The sequence below is a fragment of the Cololabis saira genome, chromosome 11 (assembly GCF_033807715.1).
Source record: "Cololabis saira isolate AMF1-May2022 chromosome 11, fColSai1.1, whole genome shotgun sequence".
NCBI lineage: Eukaryota > Metazoa > Chordata > Actinopteri > Beloniformes > Belonidae > Cololabis > Cololabis saira.
The window spans coordinates 23,181,310-23,208,811 of NC_084597.1; the positions used below are offsets into that span (position 1 = coordinate 23,181,310).

General features: G+C 43.1%; 1 protein-coding gene across 1 annotated transcript in view; it reads right to left on the bottom strand.

Annotated features, from left to right (window-relative positions):
- Positions 1–26,860, bottom strand: part of xrcc4 (X-ray repair complementing defective repair in Chinese hamster cells 4) — a 46,326-nt gene extending 19,466 nt beyond the window's left edge. The window contains exons 1-6 of the mRNA XM_061733353.1: positions 26,777–26,860; positions 21,636–21,779; positions 17,837–18,021; positions 10,332–10,498; positions 4,400–4,531; positions 2,367–2,485 (exon numbers count right to left, since the gene is read on the bottom strand). Coding sequence (XP_061589337.1) covers positions 2,367–2,485; positions 4,400–4,531; positions 10,332–10,498; positions 17,837–18,021; positions 21,636–21,777 — 745 coding nt within the window. The 5' untranslated portion in view covers positions 21,778–21,779; positions 26,777–26,860. The remainder of the gene's footprint in view (positions 1–2,366; positions 2,486–4,399; positions 4,532–10,331; positions 10,499–17,836; positions 18,022–21,635; positions 21,780–26,776) is intronic.
- Positions 26,861–27,502: the final 642 nt, after the last annotated feature.

Genomic DNA, 27,502 nt, shown 5'->3' on the forward strand with positions numbered 1-27,502 from the left:
GACGTCATGATGAGATCATGGACCTGGGTAAACATACTCAGCTGCCATGGAAACAGTTCCAGGAAATATATTCTATATTAAATCCATCAGCTTTTTGAGCTGGTTAGCAATGCCGCTGAAAATCAGGTAGAGTTGTTCTGCAATCGTTTCTGACACTTCAACCTCAGCAGGTGTTTTCCATCTGTCAGCAACAAAGAAACTCTCAGAGCTGCACTTTGACAAATTAACTGGTTAAATGTTGATGCAGCGGCATAAATGACAACCTAACGGTCCCTGTGGAAACAACTTTCTAAATATCTCCCAGAGAACTTTTATTCATCTAAAAAGGTCCAATATTCAGATTTTCCTAACATGGATGTGCCTGACTACCTATGCAGACGGATTACGTACTTCCTGACAGACATACGGCAGTTTGTGAAGCTGGAGGGGCATGTCTCTGACTTCTGGACCATCAGCAGGCTGTGTCCTCTTTCTGTTGTTCTTCTCCCTGTACACCATCAGCTGCACATCTGTACACCAGTCTGTCAAACCCCTGAAGTCTGCAGATGACACCATCCTCATCGGCCTCATCCCTGATGGGGACAAGTGGACCTACGGGAGTCAGATAGACCGTCTGGTGTCGTTGTGCAGCACGAACAACCTGGAGCTCAACACTTTCAAGACAGTGGAGATGATAGTTGACTTCAGGAAGGAACCTCCATCATCTTCTGTGACACTCTAGTGACCTCTGGGTCCTTCTGCTTCCTAGACATCAGCATCACCAAGACAGCTTACAGGAGGAGGATGTCCTTCCTATGGCAGCTAAACCACACGCTGCACCCTCCCATCTCTCCAGGACCCAGAGACATGCAGCCTGGATCACAGCCGACCCCTCTCTTCCTGGACAAAATCTTTTCAGAGCGTCCCCTCTGGCAAGAGGCTGCGGTCCATCAGGACCAGGACCCTTAGCCAGAAAACAGTTTCTTCCCCACTGCAGTCATCCTGGTGAATGCTGACCAGTGTTGGGTTAGTTACTCAAAAAAAGTAATCCATTACATATTACTAGTTACTTTTAAAAAAGTAATCCCTTACACTACTTAGTTACTGGTTGCTGAAAGTAACTAGTTACATTACTAGTTACATTACTTTTGGATTACTCCGCAATATCACCTGAGCTGCACCATAACTCGATTGCCAATGAACAACATCGGTGTGCGACGCACACCGTACGGTGTGCGTCGCCGCATACCCTACGCCATAGACACTGCGTCGATTTAACGCGGAACCATAAATCACCCTTAAGTCAGACAAGTGTTGCGCAACGCGTGAAGACGCATGAAAGGCAAGTTTGATTTTCTTTTCTGTTCTCCCGTTCTACATGTAGTTGAAAAGCTTAAAGTAACTAAAGTAACGTATTTTTTCTTGTCTTAGAGTCACTATAACGGGATTACCCAAATTACAACTGTAACGCGGTACATTACTGCGTTTCTGGCGAATGTAATCTCGTTACACCCAACACTGATGCCGACCCAACTCCCCCCTGTTAGGAGGTAAAAGAATTAGTGAGGACACTGAAGAGGATGGAGAGTGGAAAGGTGGTCCTGATGATACACCTGTGGAAGTGTCCAGGAGAGGTGGCTGTGGAGGTTTTGACTTGGACATTCAACAAATCTTAGAGAGCTAGAGGACGTCCGAGCAATGAAGGAGAAGTGTGCTTGTGCTGATTTTATGGGAAAAGGGAGACGTGCAGAGTTGCGGCAACTACAGAGGAGAAGTTGATGATCCAAACAGAAGCTGTGGAAAGGAGGCGTGGAAGCTGAGGTGAATATTTGTTGTTTCATACCAATAAAAGACTTCTACAGATGCAGTATTTCCTTTGAAAACATTGATGGACAAGCTGAAACCTACAGATGTCCAAGTTCTGGTCCCCGTGGCACTGATACTCAACAGTCATTGGCTCATCTGTGTTTAAGGGGCAGGACTTACAGACAGTTGTCTCCCTTTCTGTGGAAAAGTGTCTGATTGGTTCAGGAAGACAACCAAGAACAACAGAGTGAGCGAGAGCCGGTACACACTAATCTTTGAAGGTAACGCCTAGTCCTTCTGTTCTTTCATTTACTTTTCTTAGAGATTCTGACTTCACAAATCTGAGGAAAAACATCTAAAATCAGTCATTTTAAGCGTAAAACCTTTCTTGTTCATGTTTAAGTCCTAATTTCAGGGAAGTTCTTAAATGTTCTGGTTTAAACGTTTTAGGTGTCTACAAATGAAGATGAATGAAGATGTTCCCAAACTATTCAAAACATGTTGGCGTAGCAGACGAGTCCTGGTGGAAGTCCAGCCTCGGGGATATTCCTAGTGTTTTGAAGGACACTCAGTGCTATTACCTCGGGATGGCAAACTAGACGCTGGAGCCATCTGTACGTCCTCTTGCTCTTCATCAGTACTTCCTCCGTAGTCATCCTCACCATCCAGACCAGCTGTTGGGACGGACTTGTCAGAACTTCTACAAGAAATACCACAAAACACCATGAGTATCCCTCCTGACACGGCTGCATCAGCTGCTGAGCTCTGGGTACTCGGAAAAGGACGTATCTCAGGAACAGCTTTACACATCTGGGTAAATGACACCTCTATGAAATCTCTACTGACTCTCTAATCCACGGATGTTTCTCAAATCCACAGCACTTCAGAGATTAACCAGAATTAATCAGAAAGAAAGGAGAAATGTTATGTTCCCCAAGATGGCTGCATAGGTTCCCAGCACGTCCTCCATATGTCTGGGATCAGATGAGACGGCTGAGATCAAACTGATCCTGTGTTGTCTCAGAGTGATGATCATGTGATGCCATGAATGTAGAGGAGGTTTCCACTTAGATCTGGTTTCTGATTTGTAGTTCAGTGAGTTTTGTGTCAGAGTGGTCATCTTTACACCATTACTATCTCTATAGTCTTAACTTAAAACTGCTAACACTGGATTCACACAGCAGCGTTGCGGCAACACACAAGGGGAGGCGCGTTTGGCGCTTCATTATGGGATTATTGACGCGTTCATAGGCGACCTGCCAACCCTCGTGTTTAGGTGAATTCTGATTAGGGGTGTAACGATACACTAATCTCACGATACGGTACGATACACGATATTGAGGTCACGATAACGATACGATATTATAGCAGTATTTTTTTAACAACCTTGAATGAGGAACATATGACTGGAAAAAATTGTCTTTTATTTGAAAGACACAAAATACAAAACAATACTGTGTGTTTGCCCTATTGTTTCAGTTTGTAATGCTTTATAACTGTTTAAGTTTTAAAGAGAAAGCCAGGCCAACCATTTTCCACAAACTGAACTAAAAGTAAATATCAGGTTTGCATTATGCATCTTCAGTTTCATACAAGTACAAATATTTTGCCACAAACTGAATAGTTTCTCTCATGTATGATTTGACTTTTTTCTTTCTAATTTAACAACTAAAATTAAATAAATAAATAAAAGTAAATAAATACATACAATTTTACATCATAAAAAATATTGATTCATGCTCACCTTATAAATGTAAGAGGAGATTTATTTTTGTTAAGAAGTTTATTTTGGTAATTCAGGGTTCATTATTTTATAAATATATTCTTTATATTCTGATGTAAATCAGGGACTATAATTACACTAGTCAGTTTATCTGTAGTTGTTAGTCTGTTTTAGATTGGGCGGAGTGATACAGCACTAGGTGTTGTTTTGATGTTCTAAAATCCTACACTGTTGAGCGGACATTAAAGTACACTGGAGCTCAGCAGAAGTTGCCCGCGTGTTTATCCTACTCACGACCCGACAAAGGTTTAATTTAATAAGGTAAGGCTTAACTCTACACCAGACTTACATAAGTAAAAGTTCAGAGCTCAGACTAGTTTCTTCTGAGCGGAGTAAGAGTTTGGTCTGCGGGTCGAGGCGCGGTCGGATGCGCGTTTCTAGTCAACACAATAGATTAATATTAATAACCCAATATCGCGATACACTTTGTCACCTCCACGACACGTATTGTGACGTTTTTGTATCGCGAAATTTCGTGGCACGATATATTGTTACACCCCTAATTCTGATTGACGATCCAAAGTGGACAGTTTCACAACTGAAGACTGCCATGGTGAGTTCCTCCTCATAAACGGCCCGATTTCACTTTTGACGCCTCAGTGTACGAAGTCATTGGTGAGACTCCAGCTGTGTAGCCACAACTTGATCACCTGACACGTGTTGAACTGGGAATAGTGGAAAAATTCCCCAAAGTTCGACGGCGGCAACGAGCCACACGAAACCCACAATCTATTTCAGAAACAGAAAATGTCACCCTGTTTAGAGTCTCTGGAGACTGATGCCGCCGCTGTGTGGATCCAGCGAAACAGCTGGTTTAAACGAGCCGAGCACCTGGCTTCCTGCAGGTTTGTGAGGGTTTCCTGCAGACTGCGGATCTTTGCTTTCTTCTTGTTCAGGACCGGGACGAAGCGAGAGAACAGCTCAGCCTCCAGGGCCTCTTTACCGCCAGCGTAGCGTCTCAGCCTTAAAACACACAAACACACGTGTCAGACAGGAAGCAGCAACGTGGTCGTCAGAGCAGGACGAGTCAAGCTTCAACACACAGATCAAGACTCCTCATCATCAAACCCTACACTCTTCATCACCTCTAGAAAACCAGGTGTTTGTGTTGTAACACAACACCAAGAGGTAAAGAAATAAGCATTGGTCTTAGAGAACCAAGATAGCAGACATATCTGAGCTCAATGTAGTGCTGGTGGGTCTCATGTGGGCCTGATATGGCACAAAAGTCACAAACTGGTTTGGCCATGGGTCCATACATTATGGGAGATCATAGTTTTCTGCTCAGCCCCCCAAGGGTGGACCTCTCTGAACATCTGAAGGCCCCAGACTGTGGCTGCTTTAAAAAAAAGCCATGATGACCAAAAACCTCGTCAAGAAAGCCTTTCGATGAACTGCTCTCTGTTTGTGTGTGTGTTTGTGTGTATGCGTGCATGCATGTGTGTGTGTGTGTGTGTATGCGTGCATGTGTGTGTGTGTGTGTGTTTATGTCTTCTAATCCTGTAGAACTTTGAAAGTTGTGTTAAATGAAAAGACTCAGGCCTGAACCTTCAGAGACACATTAAGATCAATTACAAAGTCGGCCCTCCATCACCTGAAGAACATCTCCAGGATCAAAGGACTAACGTCTCAGCAGGACTTTGAAAAACTCATTCAAGCACTTTTCTTCAGTCGAATTGATTACTGCAATAGTGTCTTCACAGGTCTGCCTAGAAAGTCAATCAGACAGCTACAGCTAATCCAGAATGCTGCTACCCGGGTTCTCACATGAAACTCGGGTCACTAACAAACTGAAGAACCTCGGGAAGAAGTTTTTAACGTTTGAATACAACAGTAGGAGCAGCAGAGGGAGACTGCTGCTCATATTTGTGCAACACCATTTGGGGGAAGCTGCTACATAAAACTCAGTTGTTTGGCGTGGACCCTCCACCCACCCAATCTCCTGCATCGGCCAAGTCTTCTGATGTTGGGTTATCATGTTATGTAGCACTACCTGATAACGCCTCCTGAGTCGTGTTCCCTCCCCTCAACTCGGCTTCAGACACCCAGGACGTGTGCAGTGCAGCAGGACTGTTGTTGGTTTTACGGTAAACACTCGCTGATCAAAGGTGTTGATAGTGATCCACAAGCCATCCTGGTTGGTGTATGGCTCATCACATTCAGCCCACCTCCACCCTGCTGTGGTTGGTTCTGTATGTTCACCATGAATCTGAGGGTACCAGACCCACTTCACCAGAGGAGACTTTTTTCAGAATCAGAATCAGAATCAGCTTTATTGGCCAGGTTCGAACATTGTCCAACAAGGAATTTGACTCCGGTAGTTTCGCTCTCTATGGTATAAGGTAAACAATAAACAAATGAACAATAGACAAATAGACAAATGTGGAATTTCTATGTACAAAAATTATAAACATTTTAAGGTGCAGCAGTTTGAGGTAGTGAGAATAAGTATGACCTATTTACAATTTCTACAGACAAGAATTATGCAAAAATACAAGATAAAAAATTAAAAATTGTACAAAAGAAATACAAAGTGAGAGGTGCAGCAGAGTGAGGCAGCATGAATATTAAAGAGGGTGCTGCATGATTTATTTATATTTTGATGATTTATTTATATATTGCACGTGTTTGGTTACTCTGAGACTTTCTGAGCCATTGTAATGTGATTACTTTCTAACTACAGACCTGCAAGTGGTATTGTTGGTTCTTTCATATGAAGGGAAGTTTCCCCATCTCTGACCCTGCCTGTGACATCACCTGTGACATCATCTGATCAGCAACAGGAAAATGACTCCTCCTCTGACGGTTGGATTATGAATCACAGGGAACCCGTGATGGATTTAAGGGAAGTAAAACTCATTCACTGCAGCTTCGCTTGGTCACCGCCAATCTGAGATCAGATACAGCTGATTTGATAGCTAGGGTTTCTGGTGTAGCTCGGAATTAATGACAAGTTTCCAAAACCACTCTGACAGGAAGTAAAATAAGAACTACAAAGGTCCAAAAACAATCGGTGACAGATTGTTGACTTCTCTCAGAAGTAAAGGAGAACACAGTTTCCACCTTCTCTGGACCAAAGCTAATTTAAAATGGGCCGAGACGAGGTGGACTACTGTCCCGTGGTCCAATCAAAACAAAGAATGGCAACATCAATTCTGAAGGGCATATCCAAGTCTTAGAGCAACAACTTCTCCCAACCAGACAACGTCTCTTTCAGGGAAGGTCTTGCATCTTTCAGCAAGATAATGTGGGACCTCATACTGCATCCATCCCAATAGGAGAAGAGCCCAGATGCTGAACATAAGGAGCATCTCTAAAATGCTCCTCAAGGGCAAATCAAACACTGGAAGCAGCATCATTTTCAAGTAGAAAAGTTTCAGTTTGGCTTCATTCACACTGCAAAAGTGACCCAAATCAAAAGTTTGCCTACATTCGATTTTTTATTTTTTTTAATTTGCATTTTTCAGGTAAAAGGTGGAGGGCGATGTTGCTGCGTCCGTAGAGAGCTGATCAGGTGGTTGGATGAAATTGATCAGTAAATGTAAGCTAATATCAGTTAGCACCAGTTAGCATGAGCTATGCTAAGTTGGGATAGCTAGCAGCTGATAACTTAGTAAAGCGAGCGTGTTCCAGAAAGGCTAGGCTTGTTCAACCAGGGGGCTTTAAGATGCCACTAGCAGAGCTCCAACACTCCAGAAATATCTTGATGATGTCACACAGTACGTTTATATGCACTGAAGCTCTTGAGATCGAGCTATTAGTGCCAGGTAATGAACACTGTATTGCTCTTAACTTGCCTTTTTTATATCCTAGCCGGGGAGGGACTGCCAATGGGAATTAGCCAATAGGCTACATTTGGATGCATCTGCCTTTATTTTTTAAACGCGTAATGATGTGCACTGTCCCTCCTCATCAAATAAATTGAAATTGAAATTGAATTGAATTAATGCGGTTCTAAACAGAGTTATTCCGGCATGTATACGCAACCCACGCTGAACAGAGCTACTGACTGCCCCAGGACTCCCCCTTCTGGAAGTGACGAGCTGCGGGAGCAGAAATAATAACAGTCACGGCATCTTTGTGTGCATGTTATCTGTAACATAATCAGGCTTAGTACGTATGAAATTTACAGAGCAGCTGCATCATTAGCGTTCATTTATTCGCATGTTGTTGTCCTCCTTCGCGCTTGTTAACTAATTGTCCCGGAAGAACGCCAACGCAAAAGTGCATGCGATACTAACTACCGTCGCGGAGTCGAACGCACCTCACTCAATTATCGATTGTCTTCTCGCGCATATAGGCTACTTGGATTTCTCTGAAACTCCAGTTTAATCCTTAGCTAGATTGTTGCCAATAGCTTGATTTAGCTGTGCATGTAACCACACTGAGAGGGTGTGTCCTTTAAAATACTTCTGTAAGTGTATAAATCATTGAATGGTTCAGGACCAAAATGCATCAGGGACTTGTACATCAGGGACAGCCACAGGAAGATGACCCCACCTCTGACAGTTGGGTTATGACTCACAGGGAACCCGTGATGGATTGAAGGGAAGTAAAACTCGTGAGTTTGATGTCTCTGCATGTACTGCAGGAGACTGCAGCTCTGCTTCTTCACCACCAATCTGAGATCAGATATGGCTGATTTGATAGCTAGATTCAGGGGTTTCTGTTGTAGCTTGTCATTAATGACAAGTTTCCAAAAGCAATTCTCGCAGATAACCAGCTGCATCAGGAACATTTCCTGCTTCAGTTCTACACAGGAAGTATGGATGATACCAGCTGTCTCCACTAAAAGGCACAATACAGCTCCAGTGTGAGAATACAACCGTACACATGAAGGAAGCACTGTTGAAAGTTTTTCTTCTTTATTGAAACGCATTGAGCAAATATTAAGGTTTATAAAGTACCAATACAAACGTCAAAGATGATTAAAATGAATAATAGAATCGACCCTTTGTCAAGCCCAGCCGCTGTCGCTAAGTTGGACAAAACTGCGCTTGCCTGCCTCGCTGATGGACAGAAACGCCTATGGTCATTTTTAAAAGAAAACTTTGCATAAGACGTTTCCAGCCGGAGTCATTATAACGGCGAATGAAAAGGGGTGGCTGGATGAAGGGATGATGATCAAGTGGCTGAGACAGGTCTGGAAATTCGGACTGCGCCAGGGAAAGACAGGGTCCGCTCCGGGGAAAGACAGGATGCGCTCCGGGGAAAGACAGGATGCGCTCCGGGGAAAGACGGGATGCGCTCCGGGGAAAGACGGGATCTGCTCTGGGGAAAGACGGGGTCCGCGCGGGGGAAAGACGGGGACCGCGCCGGGACTTTGAAGGGTTTGATTAATGTAAAAACTGAAATAAAATACAATCAAACTAAGTTTTGCTCCGCTCTATTTTTAAATAAGCACACTTGTGTGCTTGTGTGTGTGTTCTGCAGGTGGTGTGTGTGTTTTGCGGCGTGCGTGTGTGTTTTACGGCACGTGTGTGTGCAGCTCCGTGTCTGTAGACTGCGCCTTTTGGGTCGTTGCGCCGTATGTGTGTTTTAAATCCAAAAATGACACACAAAAATGAGGGTGCGCCTTTTCACATGGTGCGCCGAATGGTCGCGAAAATACGGTACATGTAAAAACAGGTTTTTACTAGTGCTGTGAAGCGGTTACATCTCTTTGCTTTTAATTAATTATGATCTGTAATTAATTAATCAAATTAATCTTTTTTTTTTTAATTGCACCTAAAAATTGCAGAAAAAGCCTTCAACTTGAGGTGTTTTCCTTTAAATTCATTACATTATTGTGGCAGATCAAAAGATTGATATATGACAACAAAAAAAGTGGGCTCATATTTTAGCAAGAATGTGCACAATAGACGTGCCAAACAAGTGCAGGGTACACGTAGCAGCCATCATGCGTTCATGTACGTGCTATGATGGCAAGTATATTCCAGTATATTTACAAATTTTTCAAAGATTGTACCATGTGGTACATTTCAGTTCACAGTCCAGATATTCAATCAAAGGAAGAGACGTAACAAATGAGGTGAGGAAGAGCAGGAGTAAACACCAGGGCTGCATTAACACAGGTCTTCTGGTCTCTGATGAACCGCTCGCTTTACTGTTGCAGATTCTCCACTAAACACTGATGAACATCTTCAACAGTAAAATACCTCCAGCTCCACTCCAACTCAAATCACATTTTACTTGGAGTTTTTGTATTATAAAAGTGAGGGCTCCACTCCAGCTCCACTCCAGCTCTACTCCTCCCTTTCAGCGCTTCTGCAGAGTTTCTCTGTTGGAGTAGAGCAAGAGTGAAGCTGGAGTAGCTCCCGCTCCACTCCTGCTCTACTCTAACAGAGAAACTCATGTCACGAAATAAATCTCTGTGTAAAGTTTCAGGAATATTAGATATATAGATATATATAATATTAGATATATTTCTTCTAGCTAAACCCACCAGACAGGAATCTCTAACAGGGCAGACCGTCTCCTCAGGCCCTTCAGCCTGCATGTCTCCATGACACCGTAGCGCCACACCAGAACCTTTGACGGAACAACGCCGGGTATTTCCTGCAGGTCAACATGAGTTCCTTACCTGCTACGGGGACGTTTTTCACCCCTTAAACCTGAAGGTCACTTCTCCAGGTCGGGCCCCCCAAAGAAGTACCCAGAATTCCCACCAGTAACACACCTCTTCTCAGAAGTCGTGGAAACCCCCTCCCACCAGCAGGACCTTTGGTGTGTTTTAACAGTTGAGTGTGTTCGGTGAGTTTACTCTGCAGAGATGCGCTGCTGCTCCTGCCTCAGCCTCTCGTTTTCCTCCTCCAGTTTGTTGTTTTGGTGCTCCAGACTGGTTCCTCGATGCAGACTGTGAACCAGTAGCTCCCTGATGGCCTCCACTGGCTCCGCCATGACCTCCAGCAGGACACCACCCAGCCTAAACTGGAAAAAACAAAATATGTTTTACTTTACTCTGTCCTGTTGAGCCGCACATGCTGCATACTGGTGTCGTAGGGACAAAAAGCAACAATTATGGTCATTATCTAACAATAATCAGATTGTTATTTTTAAATAAGGTCCGATCATCCAGTAAGCTTGAGATCTGGACTTTGTCTGGGTCATTCCAGAAGCTTGATTCCTTTCTTTTACAGCCATTCTTCTGTAGATTTCCCATATCATCCCCCCTCCACCACCATGCTTGACACTGGGTTATCTGTTCAAGGTTCAACGTTCATGGTTCACTTTATTGTCATCCCAAAAGTCAAGTACAAGTGGAACAAAATTTCATTGCCACTGGCTCAAAGCAAGCAATACAAACAATTATAACACTAAAAACTCTAAACACTAAAAGATAAGGACAGTAGGCTAAAAACTAAAATGGTACTGTAGACAGTCATTGTCGAGGGTAGACAGGGAACGGGTTCTGTTTATTTAAAAGTCTTATGGAGTGGGGGAAAAAACTGTCATGGAGCCTGGCTGTTCTGCACCTGTCACTCAGAAACCTGCCTGAGGGCAGGAGGGTGAACTCTCCATGGTCAGGATGGGTGGGATCCGCCAGGATTTTGTTTGCCCTTGATAGGCAACGACTGTGTGCGATGTCCTCGATGGATGTGAGGGAAGTGCTGGTGACTTTGGCTGCAGCATCCACTACTCTCTGCAGGGCTTTTCGATCGGCTGACGTACAGTTTTCATGCCAGATGGAGATGCAGTTGGTCAGTATGCTCTCGATCGTGCCCCTACAGAAGGTGGTGAGGATGGGCGGTGGTAGGTGAGCTCCAGAGGTGGACAGTAACGGAGTAAATTTACTTGAGTACTGTACTTAAGTACATATCCAGAGGATTTGTACTTTACTTGAGTATTAGATTTCTTTGGTACTTATTACTCTTACTTGAATACATTTCCAAGACAAATATTTTTACTTTTACTCGAGTAAATTTCTAGGAAGGCTGAAAAGTACTCGTTACTTTCAGGTCTGCTCTTTTTTCTTCTTCCCTAAAATCCTATTCGACACAAGCTGTTTTTGTCAAAGGAGGAGACCTATCACAGTGCACGCTCTCCACTGGGATGTACGTAAAGCGGAAATACGTCAAGCCTCCTCAAAACGATACCGCCAAAGTAGCCTGCGTTTGTCAAGACAGAGCCGCAACAATGGCTACGCCTGCGTCAGGAGAAGAAAGACAATCCGCTGAGTCGTCTGAGTCTGATAATGAGCCGGACTCGGAGCAGGGACTTTCACAAAATCCTTGGCCGTATTTTAACTCAATGTTTGAGTTCAACCGAGTAAAAAACGAGGGCACAGACAAACCACAGACATTTACAACTTAAACTTTACAACTTAAATTAATTTAGAAAAAATATAGTAATTTACTGATGTGGAAAATAAGAAATTTACTCTTACTCTTACTTTTACTTAAAGTAAATTTAAAAGTATTTACTTTTGGATACTTAAGTACCTTTAAAAGCAAGTACTTTTCTACTCTTACTCGAGTAATATTTTGACTGAGCTACTTTTACTTGTAACGGAGTAAATTTTGACCAGTAGTATTTGTACTCTTACTCAAGTACTGGGGTCGAGTACTCTGTCCAACTCTGGTGAGCTCTCCTCAGCCGACATAGGAAGTGCAGCCTCTGGTTGGCTTTCTTTGACAGTGAGGCTGTATGTGTGGACCAGGACAAGTCACTGGAAATATGAACCCCCAGAAGCTTTGCACTCTGGACGATCTCCACAGCAGCTCCGCCTATGAGGAGAGGGGTGTGTGTAGGTGTAGGTGTGTAGCTGGTTCTTTCTGGGGTCCAGGACGACCTCTATGGTCTTGTTGACATTCAGATCCAGGTTAATCCCAGTGCTCCAGCTCACCAGATGGTCTACCTCCCTTCTTTATGACTACTCGTCGTCATTCTGGATGAGGCCCACCACAGTTGTATCGTCCATGTACTTTATATGGTAAGTAGCGGTGTGCAACACAGTTGTGTCAGTGTGTAGAGCAGTGGGCTTAATACACAGCCCTGGGGGGAGCCCGTGCTCAGGCAGATGGTGTCGGAGGTGTTGTAGCCCACGCGTACAAACTGGGGCCTGTTGGTGAGACGGTCCAAAATCCAATTGCACATGGAAGGGCCATGACCCCAATAAGGCCAGTTTGTTGACCAGGTGCTGTGGAATTATTGTGTTAAAAGCACTGCTATAATCCACAAACAACATGCGTACACACGTGTTGGGTTTCTCCAGATGTTTCAGGTGAAGTGCATGGGAGACAGCATCTTCAGTGGAGCGGTTGGAGCGGCACGCAAATTGTGTTGTATTTGTATTCACCTGTATAGCACGTTGGTTGCCATATGGCATGCTAAAGCACTTTATAAATAAATGGATTGATTTTTTTTTTATTGATTTTGATTGATTGGGTGTGGCAATGCGGCCAGTCAAATTATTTTCCTCCTAGATACCAAGAATCAGTCTTGCTCCTCTGATTGGACTGGTAGGACAGGGGGTGAGACAGATGAACACAGACTGATTCTAAAGACCATAGCAGAAACGTGTTGATCCAAGGTGTGGTTAATTCTGCAGCCACCTTGGTTGTTTTAAAAAGTGGTGTAGAACGACCCAGTAAGAGTCATCACATAAACGCACAAAAACATAAACACATAAACCCTGCCCAGTTTTGATTGGTTAGGTTTGTTCTGTACCAGTGAAATGGTTGTGAAAGGTAAAGGTACGAGAACCCTTTAAACAGAGAGTTTGTGAACAAGTATCTGCTGGTGATAATTTCCGGGTACACGAACCAGCTGCAGACAATATTTATCTGTCAGACCGATGTCCTCACATTTATCTCCAGAAGACTCTGGTCTACAGAGGAGTTCATGGTCCACTTAATAACTGACAGGTGTCCAGGTCCAGACCATCATCCCTGCACCACCGTGGTTGACAGTGGGTCTGAGGTGGTTCTGCTGAAACAAAAGGGCTACATCAGATTCGTTAGGCTGATTCAATACCTGAAAGAGACACCTGCAGTTCCTCACCGACTCCTAAGGTCTGGATCCAGACCTGCAGCTTAACTGATAGCTGGTGATGAATAGCTGTCCTAACTTTAGTTACTCAGCACCATCCTGTCTGGACGTGTTAGCTGCGAACAGAGACCCAACAGAACATAATAATTTTCATTTTAACGATATTATGTCTTGTTGTGCTGCTAACTGCACTAATAGACCTCTGAAACCATTTCTGTTTTGGTCTGCAAAAGGTTCGGGTGTTGACAGCTGTTAGCCAGCACTAACCAGAGGACGGTGTCTCCAGATCATCAGCTAGCCCTGGCAGCAGCTGGATCTCTAGTCCAGAGAACTTCACCTCATTGCACAACCTTCCTGGACGACAAACTGGACCAAAAGGCAACAGCATCTGTAATGAATGCTGCCTAAGCTGAAAGGGGGGCTAACGGAGCTGGGACCAACAGAAGCTTGATTTGCCCCCTGCAGACTTAGGATGGGTGCTCCTCCACAGTTCGACAGCAGACCCCAGCAGATGTCGTTTCGTCTTTGCGATGGTCTGAGTTTATGGAGGGGAGCCACACTTGCTGATTACTAGTCTATCGAGAGCTGATCAGCAGCACCTGGCTGCTACTTATCAATCCTGTGGGAGCAGTGAGGAGAGACTTGCTTTTTTTCCTTTTTCGCTTCCTTTTGTTAACTAAAGACACGGTACAATGTGATACGAGGATTGGAAGAAAAGCTACGACCGAAATGAGCAAACAAGCTCTGGTCTGTTTTTGCGTTCGCCTGATAAATTAGCTTTGTTTTTAAGTTTCAGATTCCTTCCTCTTAGATGTGGGTCAGTGATCCCAGAGTTCTTTACTGCTCAGATTGCTCCTGAATCCTTTCCTGCACTGTTTCTTCTCTGAGTCTTAGAAAGCTGCCAGGTATTACTTCACTGCCTCCTGGAAAACTAAATCAGCTCAGCCTGAAGTCCCGCTGCAGTGGAAGGACCTCTTCAGAGCAGCTGGACCTCCTCCAGATGTTGCCTCATGGTCCTCAGCCGGTCTGTGGCTGTAACTCTGCTTTCAGCCACCACCTGAATGCTCGTGTTTGGGTCGTACTGCGATGTTGTCGACTCATTTGAAGCTGCGAGCTGGCTGGAAGAGGGGGAGGGTTCGTTTTGATGTGAAGTTCCTTGTGTTGCCATGGAGACGACACCCGTTTATAAACCGTTTCTGACTCACAGACAAACAGGAAAAAAAAACTGATGCTCAGTTTCATTTGTGGGGAAATAAAGGAGAAAGTTCGTTATGGGTTTCAGTTTTTAAAAACAGCAAGAAGAAAAACTTCAGAGAAAAAAAACCTGGAAACCAAGAGGGAATATGGAGTGCACGTGAACATGCACGTGAGCAGAAGTCAGGTGAACACGACGAGGGCCGCCGCTAGCTTATTTGGATTCTGTTCATGAGCCCTCTAGAGTAAAAGTCCAGGGTGAAGGAACAGAAACATTTAAGAAGACATCTGTTACCTTTTAAGAACAAAAACACTACACATTTCTGGATCTGAAGTACAAATTAAGTTGAGGTAACCGATGTAAGCTGAGCAGACACAAACCTGACGAATGCAAGAAAAATATATAAACTCATCTAAACACCTGATTCTAGAACTGGCGCATTTGGATGGCGAGTTTATTAGAATACAGATCTACAACAGGGTGCTTCACAGAGGTATTAAAACATGACATAGTATAAATAAAACGTGTTCAAATGTATACAAAATTAACAAAAGAGAAAAGAACAATAAATAAAATCAGTAGTTAAACGATGATCAAGTTTAAAAGTACCGGTGAAGTTGTTCCAGACATGTGGAGCTTAGAAGCTGAATGCAGCTTCTCCATGTCTGGTTCTGACTCTGGGAACTGATAAAAACCAGGTCCAGATGACCTGAGGGGTGTGGAGGGTTCATACTGGGTCAGGAGGTCACTGATGTGTTCTGGTCCTGGACCATTCAGATCTTTATAGACCAGCACCAGAACAAACAAATGGAACAAAAACTTTAGAAACATCATAACTTCATGAACTTAGATATTTAAGATAAAATTTGCAAGAATTCAAAAATCTGAATTTTTGACTATACAAACCCATTACATTTGCAAACTAAGTTGCAAGAAAAACAACTTTGAAATAGTAACTTTATAAACTGGTAAAAATTGTGAAAAAACAACCCATAAAAATGTAAGATTTCCCCTCTCTGGGACACTTCTTCCGTAACTCTTCCTTTCTGGAAAAATTCTTCCGTATATCTTCCTTTTTGGGAAATTTCTTCTGTATATCTTCGTTTTTGGGAAACTTCTTCGGTAACTTTGTTTTTGTGAAACTTTTTCCGTAATGCGTACTTTCTGGGAAACGTCTTCCGTAAAGACATACTGGGCATACACTGTGCGATATTTTAAATCGTTTGACTCAGCCCCATCTCAAACTGCACGACTAGATCGCTGAGTTCAAAAGTTCACAGCCCACAAGTAATGGTCTCACACTGTACGTCCCGATGCTCTGATGCGACCCGGCTGCTCACACTATACGTTCATAATCCTCACGTCGGACTTCTGTAAACCGGAACTACAACGTCAAAAAGAAGTAGAGGAAGAGGAGGAACCCAGAAGTGGGAGACACCGAAGATGCTCAACAAAAACAAACGCGCTGCCTTGGCAATTTGTGCCATCCTGTGTGGCGATAAATCAAAAAAGAAAAGACAACGTCGTATTTGGACAAGGAATTGGCTGGGCAGACGTGGGCAGTACGGTCTTTCAATCCTTCAGCGAGAACTGGAGGTAAGCAGACAGTTGTATTGGTCTAACGTGCTATATATAGCACGTTAGACCAATAATATCTACTGTATACGTACGTTTTGGAACTTTTTCTGTCTTTTTTTTTTATTGCGCATGCTCTCTGCGAAAGGATGAGGACAATCGGGTCGTAGCACTGCTTCAACTGTTCGATACCTTCACGAGGAGCAACCAGGATTTCAAACACGTTTGATTTTCTTTGATTTGTGATCGGGAGCTCGTCGTGAGGTGTTAATCTCTCGTCTTTACCCCACGTATACTGCACGAGGCACGACCAACGATTGGGTCGAAATCCGGCCCAATCCAAAAAATAGTCGCACGACTTGAAAATCGGTTCAAAACGAGCCGACAATCGCACAGTGTATGCCCGGCTTAACACTTCCTTTCTGGGAAACGTCTTCCGTAACGCTTCGTTTTTGGGAAACTTCTTCTGAAAATGTTCCTTTTTGGGGAACTTCTTCCTTATATCTTCCTTTTCGGAAAACTTCTTCCGTATATGTTCCTTTTTGGGAAACGTCTTCGGTTTGTTTTTAGCAAGACAAATTGATCATTGTTCAGGGAAAACAGATGAAAAATACCTTTTTGGGTAATTCTGGCGCATTTACAGAAATGTTAATTAATGTGCATTGTCCCTAATAAAATTTTTTTTTAAAAATAATAAAACAACAGCTGAAAGTGGGCTGAGGAATCTAAACAAGCTTAAGAATAAAAGAGGTGGAGTGGCGCCGACATCAGGACAAGCAACACTGGTGGTTCTGAAACCCGATCCAGTCACATTTCCTATTATTAATTTATTGGTCCACCACGGAGAACTGGACCCAGTCCACAACCCAGTAGTCCGGTAGACCCAGTCGGACTGGCGTTACTGGCTTCTACACTGCACTTTGTCAGAGGGACCAAACCTTCTGAAAACGGTGTTGTCCTCCTCACACAAGTGATGACTGAGGTGGCACCAAAGGAGACAACAACACCAACAATGAGAAGAAACCTTGTAATGAAGAGCTACTTCAATGCCACGCATTGTAGTCCACTTCCTGCATTTGGTTCGTTTAAAGCGGACCGGGAACTACGTTGTTAGGTGGACCAGAGTTCACTTCAATCAAACAAATTGTGCATTCATACCTCCCCAAACAACACAGGCCTGGAGTGAAAACACCAGTCAGTGTTCAGTTTTTTAAGGAGGAATGTCAACATAAAAAGTCTTAAAAAATTCAGTCCCCCCCCCATTTTTTTTATTTCTAACATGTTGCAGATCAGAAATGATGAAGCAATGCACACTACTAGTTAATACAAGTTTATGAAGAAACAAACATGAACCACCCTGGGTCATGATGTCTGGGTCAACCGGATGAGCTGGTTTGGGGTCTCCACTCAACATCAGGACTAGACATGCCCCGAGTGTTTCAATTTATCACAATCTTCAGGTTTTACTAGCTTTTATTTTGGGGACCAGTCAGATGAGCAGCACTCACCGAGATGTCTTTCTGCATCTTCTCGTACACCAGAGTCACGGAGCGGCGGCAGTCAGGTGGGTCTGGCGTCAGCGTGAAACTGTAGGAGTCTTCTCCTGCCACCAGCGCCTTCTGGAGGTCCTGGGTGTACTTCTCTGTCTGCATTTCCATCTCCTCAGCCTCATGGTTCACCACAGCCTCACTTACTGCACACAGATGAGAACCACGGTGGGAACCAGGATGATCAAATGTGGACCTGTGGAGTCCCTTGCAGATCCATCCTTTCATCTCTAATAGGGAGTCTGGTCCATTAGACTCTCTACTAGGAATGGGCGATATTTTACCGTTCACGATATACCGTCAAAAAAATTCCTCACGATAAGAAATTGTCATCTCGCGGTAAAAACGATAAATTCCCGTTGATGATGTTTTTGTGTAAAACTGATTTATGGTTCTGCGTTAAATCAACACACAACGTACGGGAAGGAAGGAAGGAAGGAAGGAAGGAAGGAAGGAAGGAAGGAAGGAAGGAAGGAAGGAAGGAAGGAAGGAAGGAAGGAAGGAAGGAAGGAAGGAAGGAAGGAAGGAAGGAAGGAAGGAAGGAAGGAAGGAAGGAAGGAAGGAAGGAAGGAAGGGGGAGAAGGAAGGGAGAAAACAAGGAAAGGAGGAAGGAAGGGAAAAAAGAAGGAAGGAAGGGAGGAAAGGGGAGAAGGAAGGGAGAAAACAAGGAAAGGAGGAAGGAAGGGAGAAAAGAGGAAGGGAAGAAGGAAGGAAGGAAATGAGCCAGAAAGATAGATAGATAGATAGATAAATTCCCGTTGATGACGTTTTTGTGTAACAAACATGGCGGATCTGAGAGCGAGATAGATTTATAGTTAAAAAGATGGAGTTGAATTGTTTTTTTTTTTTATTGTTATCGGGATAAATGCCAGAAATTATCGTGATACATTTTTTAGTCCATACCGCCCATCCCTACTGTCTACCAGCACTTACAAGAAGTGAACAACTGGATGAAACACCAAACTTCCTCCAACCAAATAAAGACAACATAGAAAAATACTACACCTGTCAGTAAAAAGAAAATAATAAAAGGTGAGAGCTCTCATCCCTGCTGCTCTATACTCAGCTGCTCCAGAGAGCTGAGCATCAGGGCTCGGCGCAGCAACAAGAAACACATCATAGAATATGCCTTACTGCCAGTAATGCAGACCAGACTCTCAGTCCAGTGGTACAGGGACCGCGTAGCCTGGAGCACAGACCCCGCATCCCATTCTTACAGAAACCCCCCCAAAGTACTCAAGGGACAGGCGTGAACTGGTTGGGTATACTCCCATGATCCTACCAGGACCCCTGCAAAGGCATTCCCTATAACTGGAACACAAGCTCCAGTCCCCCTTCTTAAAAAGGAAAACAACTACAACATTCTGCCGGTCCAATGTCCACGCAGTATTGATGCGGTATGTCAACCAAGACAGCTCCACAACATCCACCACCTCGAGGAACTCAGGTCCTTCACCACCTCGGTGCCCTGAGCCTCCTCCAGTGAGGACATGTTGGTGGAGAAGATCCTCAAAGTATTCCTTCCACATTCTACCCTGTGGGAAGCCATGAAGGCTGTTTTAAGGGGCCATATAATATTGTGTGAGATGGCAGAAAAAAAAAATCTAAGCAAAGATTAACTGAAATTAATGACCAATTGACTAAGTTAGAAGCTTCATACAGAACTGAACGTAAAATAGAGGTACTTGATAAAATAACTGCTTTGTGATATGAATATTTACAATCCATTCCATTCAAGAAAATCACACAAAGCTTTTATGTATTTAGGACTGACTGTCACCAAGAACCCAAATGAGCTCCCCCAATTAAACTGGCAAAGCAGAATTGAGCAACTCAAAACCAATATTGAGTTTTGGAAAACCCTTCCAATATCCATGGTTGGGAGGATGAATGCAATCAAGATGATCGTATTGAAACGCTTTCTCCACCTTTTCCAGTCCATTCCATTTTTTATTGCGCTATCATACTTCAAAAAGTTAGTCTCAATTACTATACCTTTCATTTGGAGTTATAAAACTGTTAGAATCTCTAAAAACACCTATCAAAGCTAAAGGATGCAGGCGGTTTTGCTTTTTCACATTTTAAGTCATATTATTTACATATTATATATGTATTTATTTCACACTTAGCTATTCTTGCATGGTGGAAAAGAGGCCCTCCTTCTGAGGCAGATTTCCTGTCCTGCATGGTTGCGTACAGAAAGAATACTTTGCAAAAAGACTTCATTATCTGCTCTCCTTAACAGTCATGTTTCTGTTAAAAAGACATACTTTAATAACAGTTTTGTCATTGGTAACACCATAAGAATCTGGAAGCAGATAAAACATTTCATCAAGGCTCCAAAAACCTACTTTGACGCTCCAATATGTGAGACCATTCTTTCCCACCAGGTCTGACTGACAGTGTTTTTCTCCTCTGAAGAAAGAAAGGCATTTGCAACATATTTGACTTATACATTAATGGCACTTTTGGATCATACTCACAACTTGTAGCTAAATACGACATTCCAAAATCTGGCCTGTTGCGATTTTTTCAAATACGAGACTATGTCAGGACGCATTTACCCAATTTTGAAGTTCTGGTAAAGCATGAGGCCCTTGAGGCAAAAAACAAATTCAATCCTACTGGTAAAGGGGGGGTTTCATTCTTTTACCAGATTGTACACAGCAATACTTCTACATCAAATACAGCAAATATTAAGCAGACATGGACAGATGAGGTCAATGTAGAATTGGAAGAAAAAGTATGGGATGAATGTTTGAAAAGTATACATGACTGTTCTGTGAATGTCAGGCACTATCTTATACAGTTTAAGACATTACATAGACTGTATTTTTCTAGAGAAAAGCTGCATAGTTTCTTTCTTGACATTTCACCCATTTGCAACAGATGCAAGTCTGCGACTGGTAATTTAGTACATTCTTTTTGGTTATGCAGTAATTTTCATACATACCGGAAAATTATTTTCCATTGCTTCTCTATGGCTTATGGGAGATGTTGGGAGCCGGATTCGCTTGTAGCCATTCTCGGGGCAACTACCCCTTTGTCTTTTGCCAACGAATATCAGAAAAAGACTATTCTATTTGGAACTGTGATTACAAAAAAGATTATCCTCTGGACTTGGAGGGCAGACACTGCACCCACATATAATTTGTGGCTAAGAGAAATGGCAGGAATGCTTCACCTGGAGAGACTGCAGCTTTGTAACGAAGACAGGGAAGACATGTTTAAGAAAATGTGGGACCCTGTACTGCAATAGTTTCAAAGAAAAGACTAATGTATCACTGGGAACCTCCTTAGAGCGTGTTTTACTTATATTACTTTGTACAGTTTTCTTTAAATATAATTAGTTTATTGTAGTGATTGTGACCTTTCCTATTTTCTTACGAGATGTGCTGAATCTGTTCAAGTTTTGTTTGTTTTGAGGGTGGGGGGAGGTTTTTTCTTTTATCTTTTATTTTTTCATTTGTTTGTTCTGTATCTCTGAAATTCTGAACAGCAATAAACATATATATAAAAAAAAGTATTGCTTCCACCGTTCACAACTAGTGCCCTAGTGGTCATTAGAGGAACTGCAGGTCTGAGTCCAGACCTAGTGGTCAGTAGAGGAACTGCAGGTCTGAGTCCAGACCTAGTGGTCAGTAGAGGAACTGCAATTTCAATTTTACCCACAAAAAAAACAGGAACCTCTAGATCATTTTCAATTTTTCCAGATTTCACAGTATCAAATACTACACATGAGTCAAACTTTGGCTTTTACCTTCACCTCTCCATGCATCCTGTCCATTGGTCAGCAGAATCTGGAAACCTGAGGCCAAGCTCCGGCCCTTCCAGTCCACACGCAGGAAGTAGGAGGAGTTAGACTTCTTTGGGATGTAGATTTCTTGTACTGACGTGGGCATCCCTGCAGATATCCAAACCCAACACCGTTAGATCGCAGAGTCGACATGGGACTGAACATCTCACATATTTGGGGAGTGATGGCCTTGTGGCTTCAAAGGTGGGCTTGGGCCAGGAGGACCCAGGTCCAAGTCCCCAGGTGAGCAACAGGGGATTCATAAATCATCTGATTGTTATTACAATAACTTCATTAGCGTTTAAGTTTTCATACACTTCCAGAGCAGAAAAAGGTTGTACGCAGAAAAATCCACACTTCTTTTGTCCCAACACACCCTAATACAAGTGGCTATGTCACCAACAGAGTTGTGCAGACCTTGATAACAAGTTGGTGACGACTGTTAACTAGAATCAGGTGTGTTGATGCAGGGATACATCTAAAGCCCAGGACACACCAACCCGACGTCGCCCGCTGTCGGCCGACTGCTGTTTCGCCTGTGTCGGGCTGGGACAGGCTCAAAAAGAAGCACTAGACACACCTCAAATATGAAACCCGACGGCGAACTAGCACGTACGTTCTGCGCATGCGTGGGAGGTAATTCCCCTCCATATCAGCAGGCAGCGGTAGTCTGTATTCAGGGGCTCAAGGAGGAGGACAGCGCTTTTTTTTTCAAAGCTTTATTGAGAAAACACAAGTGCAATACAAAACAGCGGTGACCAGACGGCACAACCACCTGCAGCTCTGTGGAGAATTACCGCTGGCTGAAATCATTTAAGAAGATAAATGTTGGTTTAATAGATGAAATCTAACAGTTGTAGCTACGCCTGTTAAGAAATTTGCTCCGAAAATTTCGGGATTTTCTGCCTGCCTGCCGGCTCAGGAGCTGATTTATGGTTCCGCATTAAATCGACGCAGAACCTACGGCGTAGGGGACGGCGTAGGGGACGGCGTAGGGTACGGCGCGCGTCGCCGCGTAACCTACGCCGTAGGCTCTGCGTTGGTGTAACGCAGAACCATAATTCAGCCTTTATTCTGGCGAGGTTTGAAAAAGACTTCGCAACAATGGGAAAGCGAGTGATTATATACATTCACTGAGTGAATATTATGAAAGTAAAATATATATTTCTCGCTAGAAATGTAATCAAAACACATTTTTATGCAGAAACTAACTCAAAATATTGATTTTATTCACTAAAAAATAAGAAATGTCCCCCATGTTTTTTTTTTTTTGATTCAGTCCGCAAATGACGAGGAAAAGCATTCTGGGAAATTCTGGGAACAGCCAATCACAGAGTGAGCTGTTGACCGACGTCCCGACGCCGATTCGACATGTCGAATCGGCTGAAAAGCTTCCAACGGGAGGCCGACCTGTGGCGACGTGCGGGACACACCGGGGAAACTAGGCCCACAGACGCACACCGACGGCCCGACGGCCGACAATCGGCTCGGTGTGTCGGGGCCTTAAGACATGCCGGACAGCGGCCCTCGATGACCAGGAATGAAGACCACTGTCTCGTGGGATTCCTCATCCCAGTTTTGAGGAGTTTAGCTCAGAGAAGAATACCATGTTTTGTTTGATTGTGCCAATGAACAAAACAATGAAAACCCCCCTCCTCAAAAATACCCATGCCTTGGTTCTTGATACTCAGTGTTGCCCTGTTAAAACCACTGAATCCCTGCAATAATTTCTTCTAGTCACCAGCTCCTTTCTTTTAGCTTTTTTCCTTTTCCACAGTCACCACAGAAGATCTTTCTGCTACATAACCATGACACCTGACACCCAGACATAAACCTACCATTTTATCCAGGCTTGGCACCAGCACTATGAGTGGCCACAATAGTGATCACTCATAGTTTTGCATGTGAAAGGACTGGCGACTACACCGGCAACCTTCCGGTTGGAGGTGGACGACTCTACTCAGTACTTTCCACTACCAGTGGGTAGCGTCACCAGTGAGGCTCCCAGTACCCTCAGAGATGTTTCCTGCTGTATATGAATGAACCCTTGACATTTATGAGGCCCCTGCAGCCAGGAGGAGCCACCCGCACTACAAGTTCGGCCTTCCTTTTTAACCTCCTGAGTAAGAGCATTTAAGTTTTGAGGAAAGGAAATCGTGACTCAAATATGCATCGTTTATTAATTAATGTTTATTAATTTATTTGGCCAATGCAACACCAACGTCAAACATTATGAAAACAAATGCTGATTTTCATCATTAGTTATCAAAAGGTCCTTTTGGCAGTTGTCTACGGGACATTTCCCCATTTTGCCGGTCTCTGTGCCTGGATGTAAGAGCCGCTTTCCGGAAAGACATAAAATCAGATCTCCTGTTTCTTCCTCATCAGGTAGATCAAAAAGTGTGAAAAAGGATAGACTGTAGACTGTGTATGTAAGGGCCTTCCCCCCAGTCTGTAACCGAGTGAGAATTTAACAATTTCCTGATCACGTTGTACGTGTGTCGACCGTAGTCGTAAGCAGTGAGCAGAGGAGCACCTCGCCCCAGGGACCAGCAGCTCTGGTAGCTAAGACCCACTAACAAATAAAACAGCAGCTGGGGAGGAAGACCTGGACGCTTACGGCCAGTGACGAAGACCCTGCTCAGACACACCCAGCCAGCCAGCGAGGAAGACTCGGACGCTCCTAGCCGGTGAGGGAGACCCGGACGCTCTCCAAACCGTGAGGAACCCTGGATACACCCAGCCAGTGAGGAAGACCTGGACGCTTCCAGCTGGATGAGCTGAAACGTTATAATTTACTGTACTTGCAGCTGAATCTGTTTAGTTACACTGTTCAAAACTTCACGGTCAACTTCTCCATTTCAGCACAGGCACGCACGTCTTCCGTCGTGTTCTGTGCCGGAATGCCAGTTTCATGTTTGTAAGGACACACGTGACGTTTGTGGTATTTTCCTCTATTCCTTGGGCCAGTATGTAAGAGTTCAATAAAGTTGGTTGTTTGTGGTGAACTGTGCATTCGCACAGCAGTGTTACAGTGGAGGCACATAAAAAAGTTAAAGGGGACCTTTTATGAGAAACACGTTTTCTCTTGCTTTAACGTATATAAAGTGGTCTCCCCTCAGCCTGCCAACTCAGAGAAGGAGGAAAGCAACCAAATTCTCAGTGTCTGTACAGCCGCCCGGATGAGCCATCCAGTGTGATGTGGATCTACGAGCCGTTCAGATTCTGCTCCCGTCGTTACGTAACGACGGGAGCGATTTACATAGGTTGGCCTCCGATGCGTGAAATCACGCCCACAACTAACTCCACCGGCCAGAGCTTCCGCCATTTTTTCGTAGCGGTGTATCGCGTCATTCAGGCAGCCAACCAGCACAGAGCCTCATTATCATAGCCCCGCCCACTCAGAATCCAGCATAGATAATGAGGTTAGAGACTGGGATGATAAAGACATGGATCAGAGGCTGAGTTTCTCATTTATTTAGCAAAAACAATCAAAAGCTTGTTTTTAAGACATTCAAGGCCTGTTTAAAATAGGTATTAGATGCCATAATAGGTCCCCTTTAAGCTACAACGGTGATTGAAAACCAAATGAAGCTGGCGTCTGTGTTGTCTTCCTAAGCTGAGCGTTCAGAAAAACGCCACAGCTGTCTCGTGTATTCTTGCAGACTTTGCATGCACGAGGGATTGCCGTCTCAACGCAGCATGATGGACACCGTGGCTAACGCGAGGAAGATTGTAGGTCACTACAAGCACATTAGTTAGGTAGCACATTAGTGGCCTTACTTTATGACACTGTTGCACTTTTATTTGCTTGTTTACAAGCCTGCTGGGTGTTTTAAGTTGAGCTGCTGTTTTATTTAATTAAAATTTCTGTTTAAATATACACTATTTTTACTCGTTAATAGTTGCACTATTATTACTTGATTGTTCAAGCTACCTAAATTAAAAATAAGAGACAACCTGGATCTGTTTATTTTGCATTTGTTAATTTTTTTAATGTGTTACGAACGTATCGGATCAGGACTCGGTATCGGCAGATACTCAAAATCAAATGACTCGGAATCAGATTGCGGCCAAAAAAACCTGATCAGGGACATCCCTAAACAAAATATAAGCAGTGGAATTGTCGCAGGATAAAATCAACCTACAGGCCCTCCCTAATGTGTTTCAAAGTATTTTAAAGTCAGCCCTTCAGGAAACATGTAGCTGTTTTTTAAATTAATGTTCATGTAAGATTGCTCTTTACTGTAGATTTTATGTATTTTATGTCTTCATTGTATTTGTATGTTTTATTATTTTATATATGAAACTTATGTGTGCTGTCTTGGCCCAGAATCCCTGAAAGAAGACATCTTGCATGACATTTCCAGGTAAATAATGGCTAAATTAAAAAAAAATAAAAAAAATAGCCCTTCTGCTTTCAGCAGAATAAGCTACTTCAAATTGAGCATCATGTCTACCGCTGAAGTAAAAACGCAAAAAACGATGAAATATTCAACTTTAAATCTGCTTATAAACCAGCAGGGCTCATTTATGGAAGCTGGACAGGTTTACAGGAAAATCAGAAACGTTATAATCACATATAAACAGCAGCAGGTTCCAAACCTGATTGTTTTCTTTCAGCCCACCAACTTACACCTGCAAGGGAACGTTTTTGAGGGGGACGTATTTAGACGCTACACCTGCAGGGGAGAGTTTTTAGACAGGGGACGTTTTGAGACATTACACCTGCAATTGAATGTTTTACATTACGCCAGGAGGTGAACGTTTTTAGAGGGGGGCGTATTTAGACATTATTGCTTGTGTAGTTGAATGTTTTACATTACGTCAGGAGGGGAACCTTTTTAGAGGGGGACGTATTTAGAAGCTACACCTACAAGGGAACGTTTTTAGACGGGGGATGTTTTGAGACATTACACCTGCAAGGGAACGTTTTTAGAGGAGTTCGTTTTTAGACGCTACACCTACACAGACCGCTGCTAAGCTAAAAAGCTAACGTCACAAATAAGCTGTTTGTTAAAAACACGTGAAGCGAACACGCGAGAAGACAAGCACAGGAAGAACTGCGCACACCTGAGAAAAAGTCCCGAGAGTTTCCTTCTTACCTGAAGCTGGAGGCTCAACAGGACGGAAATGTTAAGTTTACGGTGTTTGTTTGTAACTTGAGGACTGCAACGCCGGCCGATGACGTCATCAGTGGGGGTCACGACCTCATTGATGAATGCGAATGGGAAAATAAATAAATGTACGTTTGTGATCAATAAAATATCACTTTTCCTCCTACTATTTCTCAATAAAACCAAGAAATCCGTTTGTTAAATTTTGACATATATCCAACGAATTCTATCTTTTAAAATGTCTGGATTCTGATCATCAATCAATTTCTTTCTATCAAACAGAAGTTTGTAGGCTACTTTTTTAATTATTAACAGTTATTTAATCATTTAAGTAATTTTTTTTATTTTTCATTTCAAATAACCATAAAAGTATAAGTTTGTCAAATAATATTTAATCTTGCTGGAATGAAACTTGTGCTTTACATATAGGCTTGCCACCCGTCCCGTAAAATACGGAATTGTCCTTTATTTGAGAAAAAAATGTTGCGTATTGAACTAATACGGGACACGATTTGTACCGTATTTTCATTAACTTTTACACCATATTCTAGTTGAATTATTGAAATAAATTAACTTTTACACCATATTCTAGTTGAATTATTGAAATAAATGAACTTTTACACCATATTCTAGTTGAATTATTGAAATAAATTAACTTTTACACCATATTCTAGTTGAATTATTGAAATAAATTAACTTTTACACCATATTCTA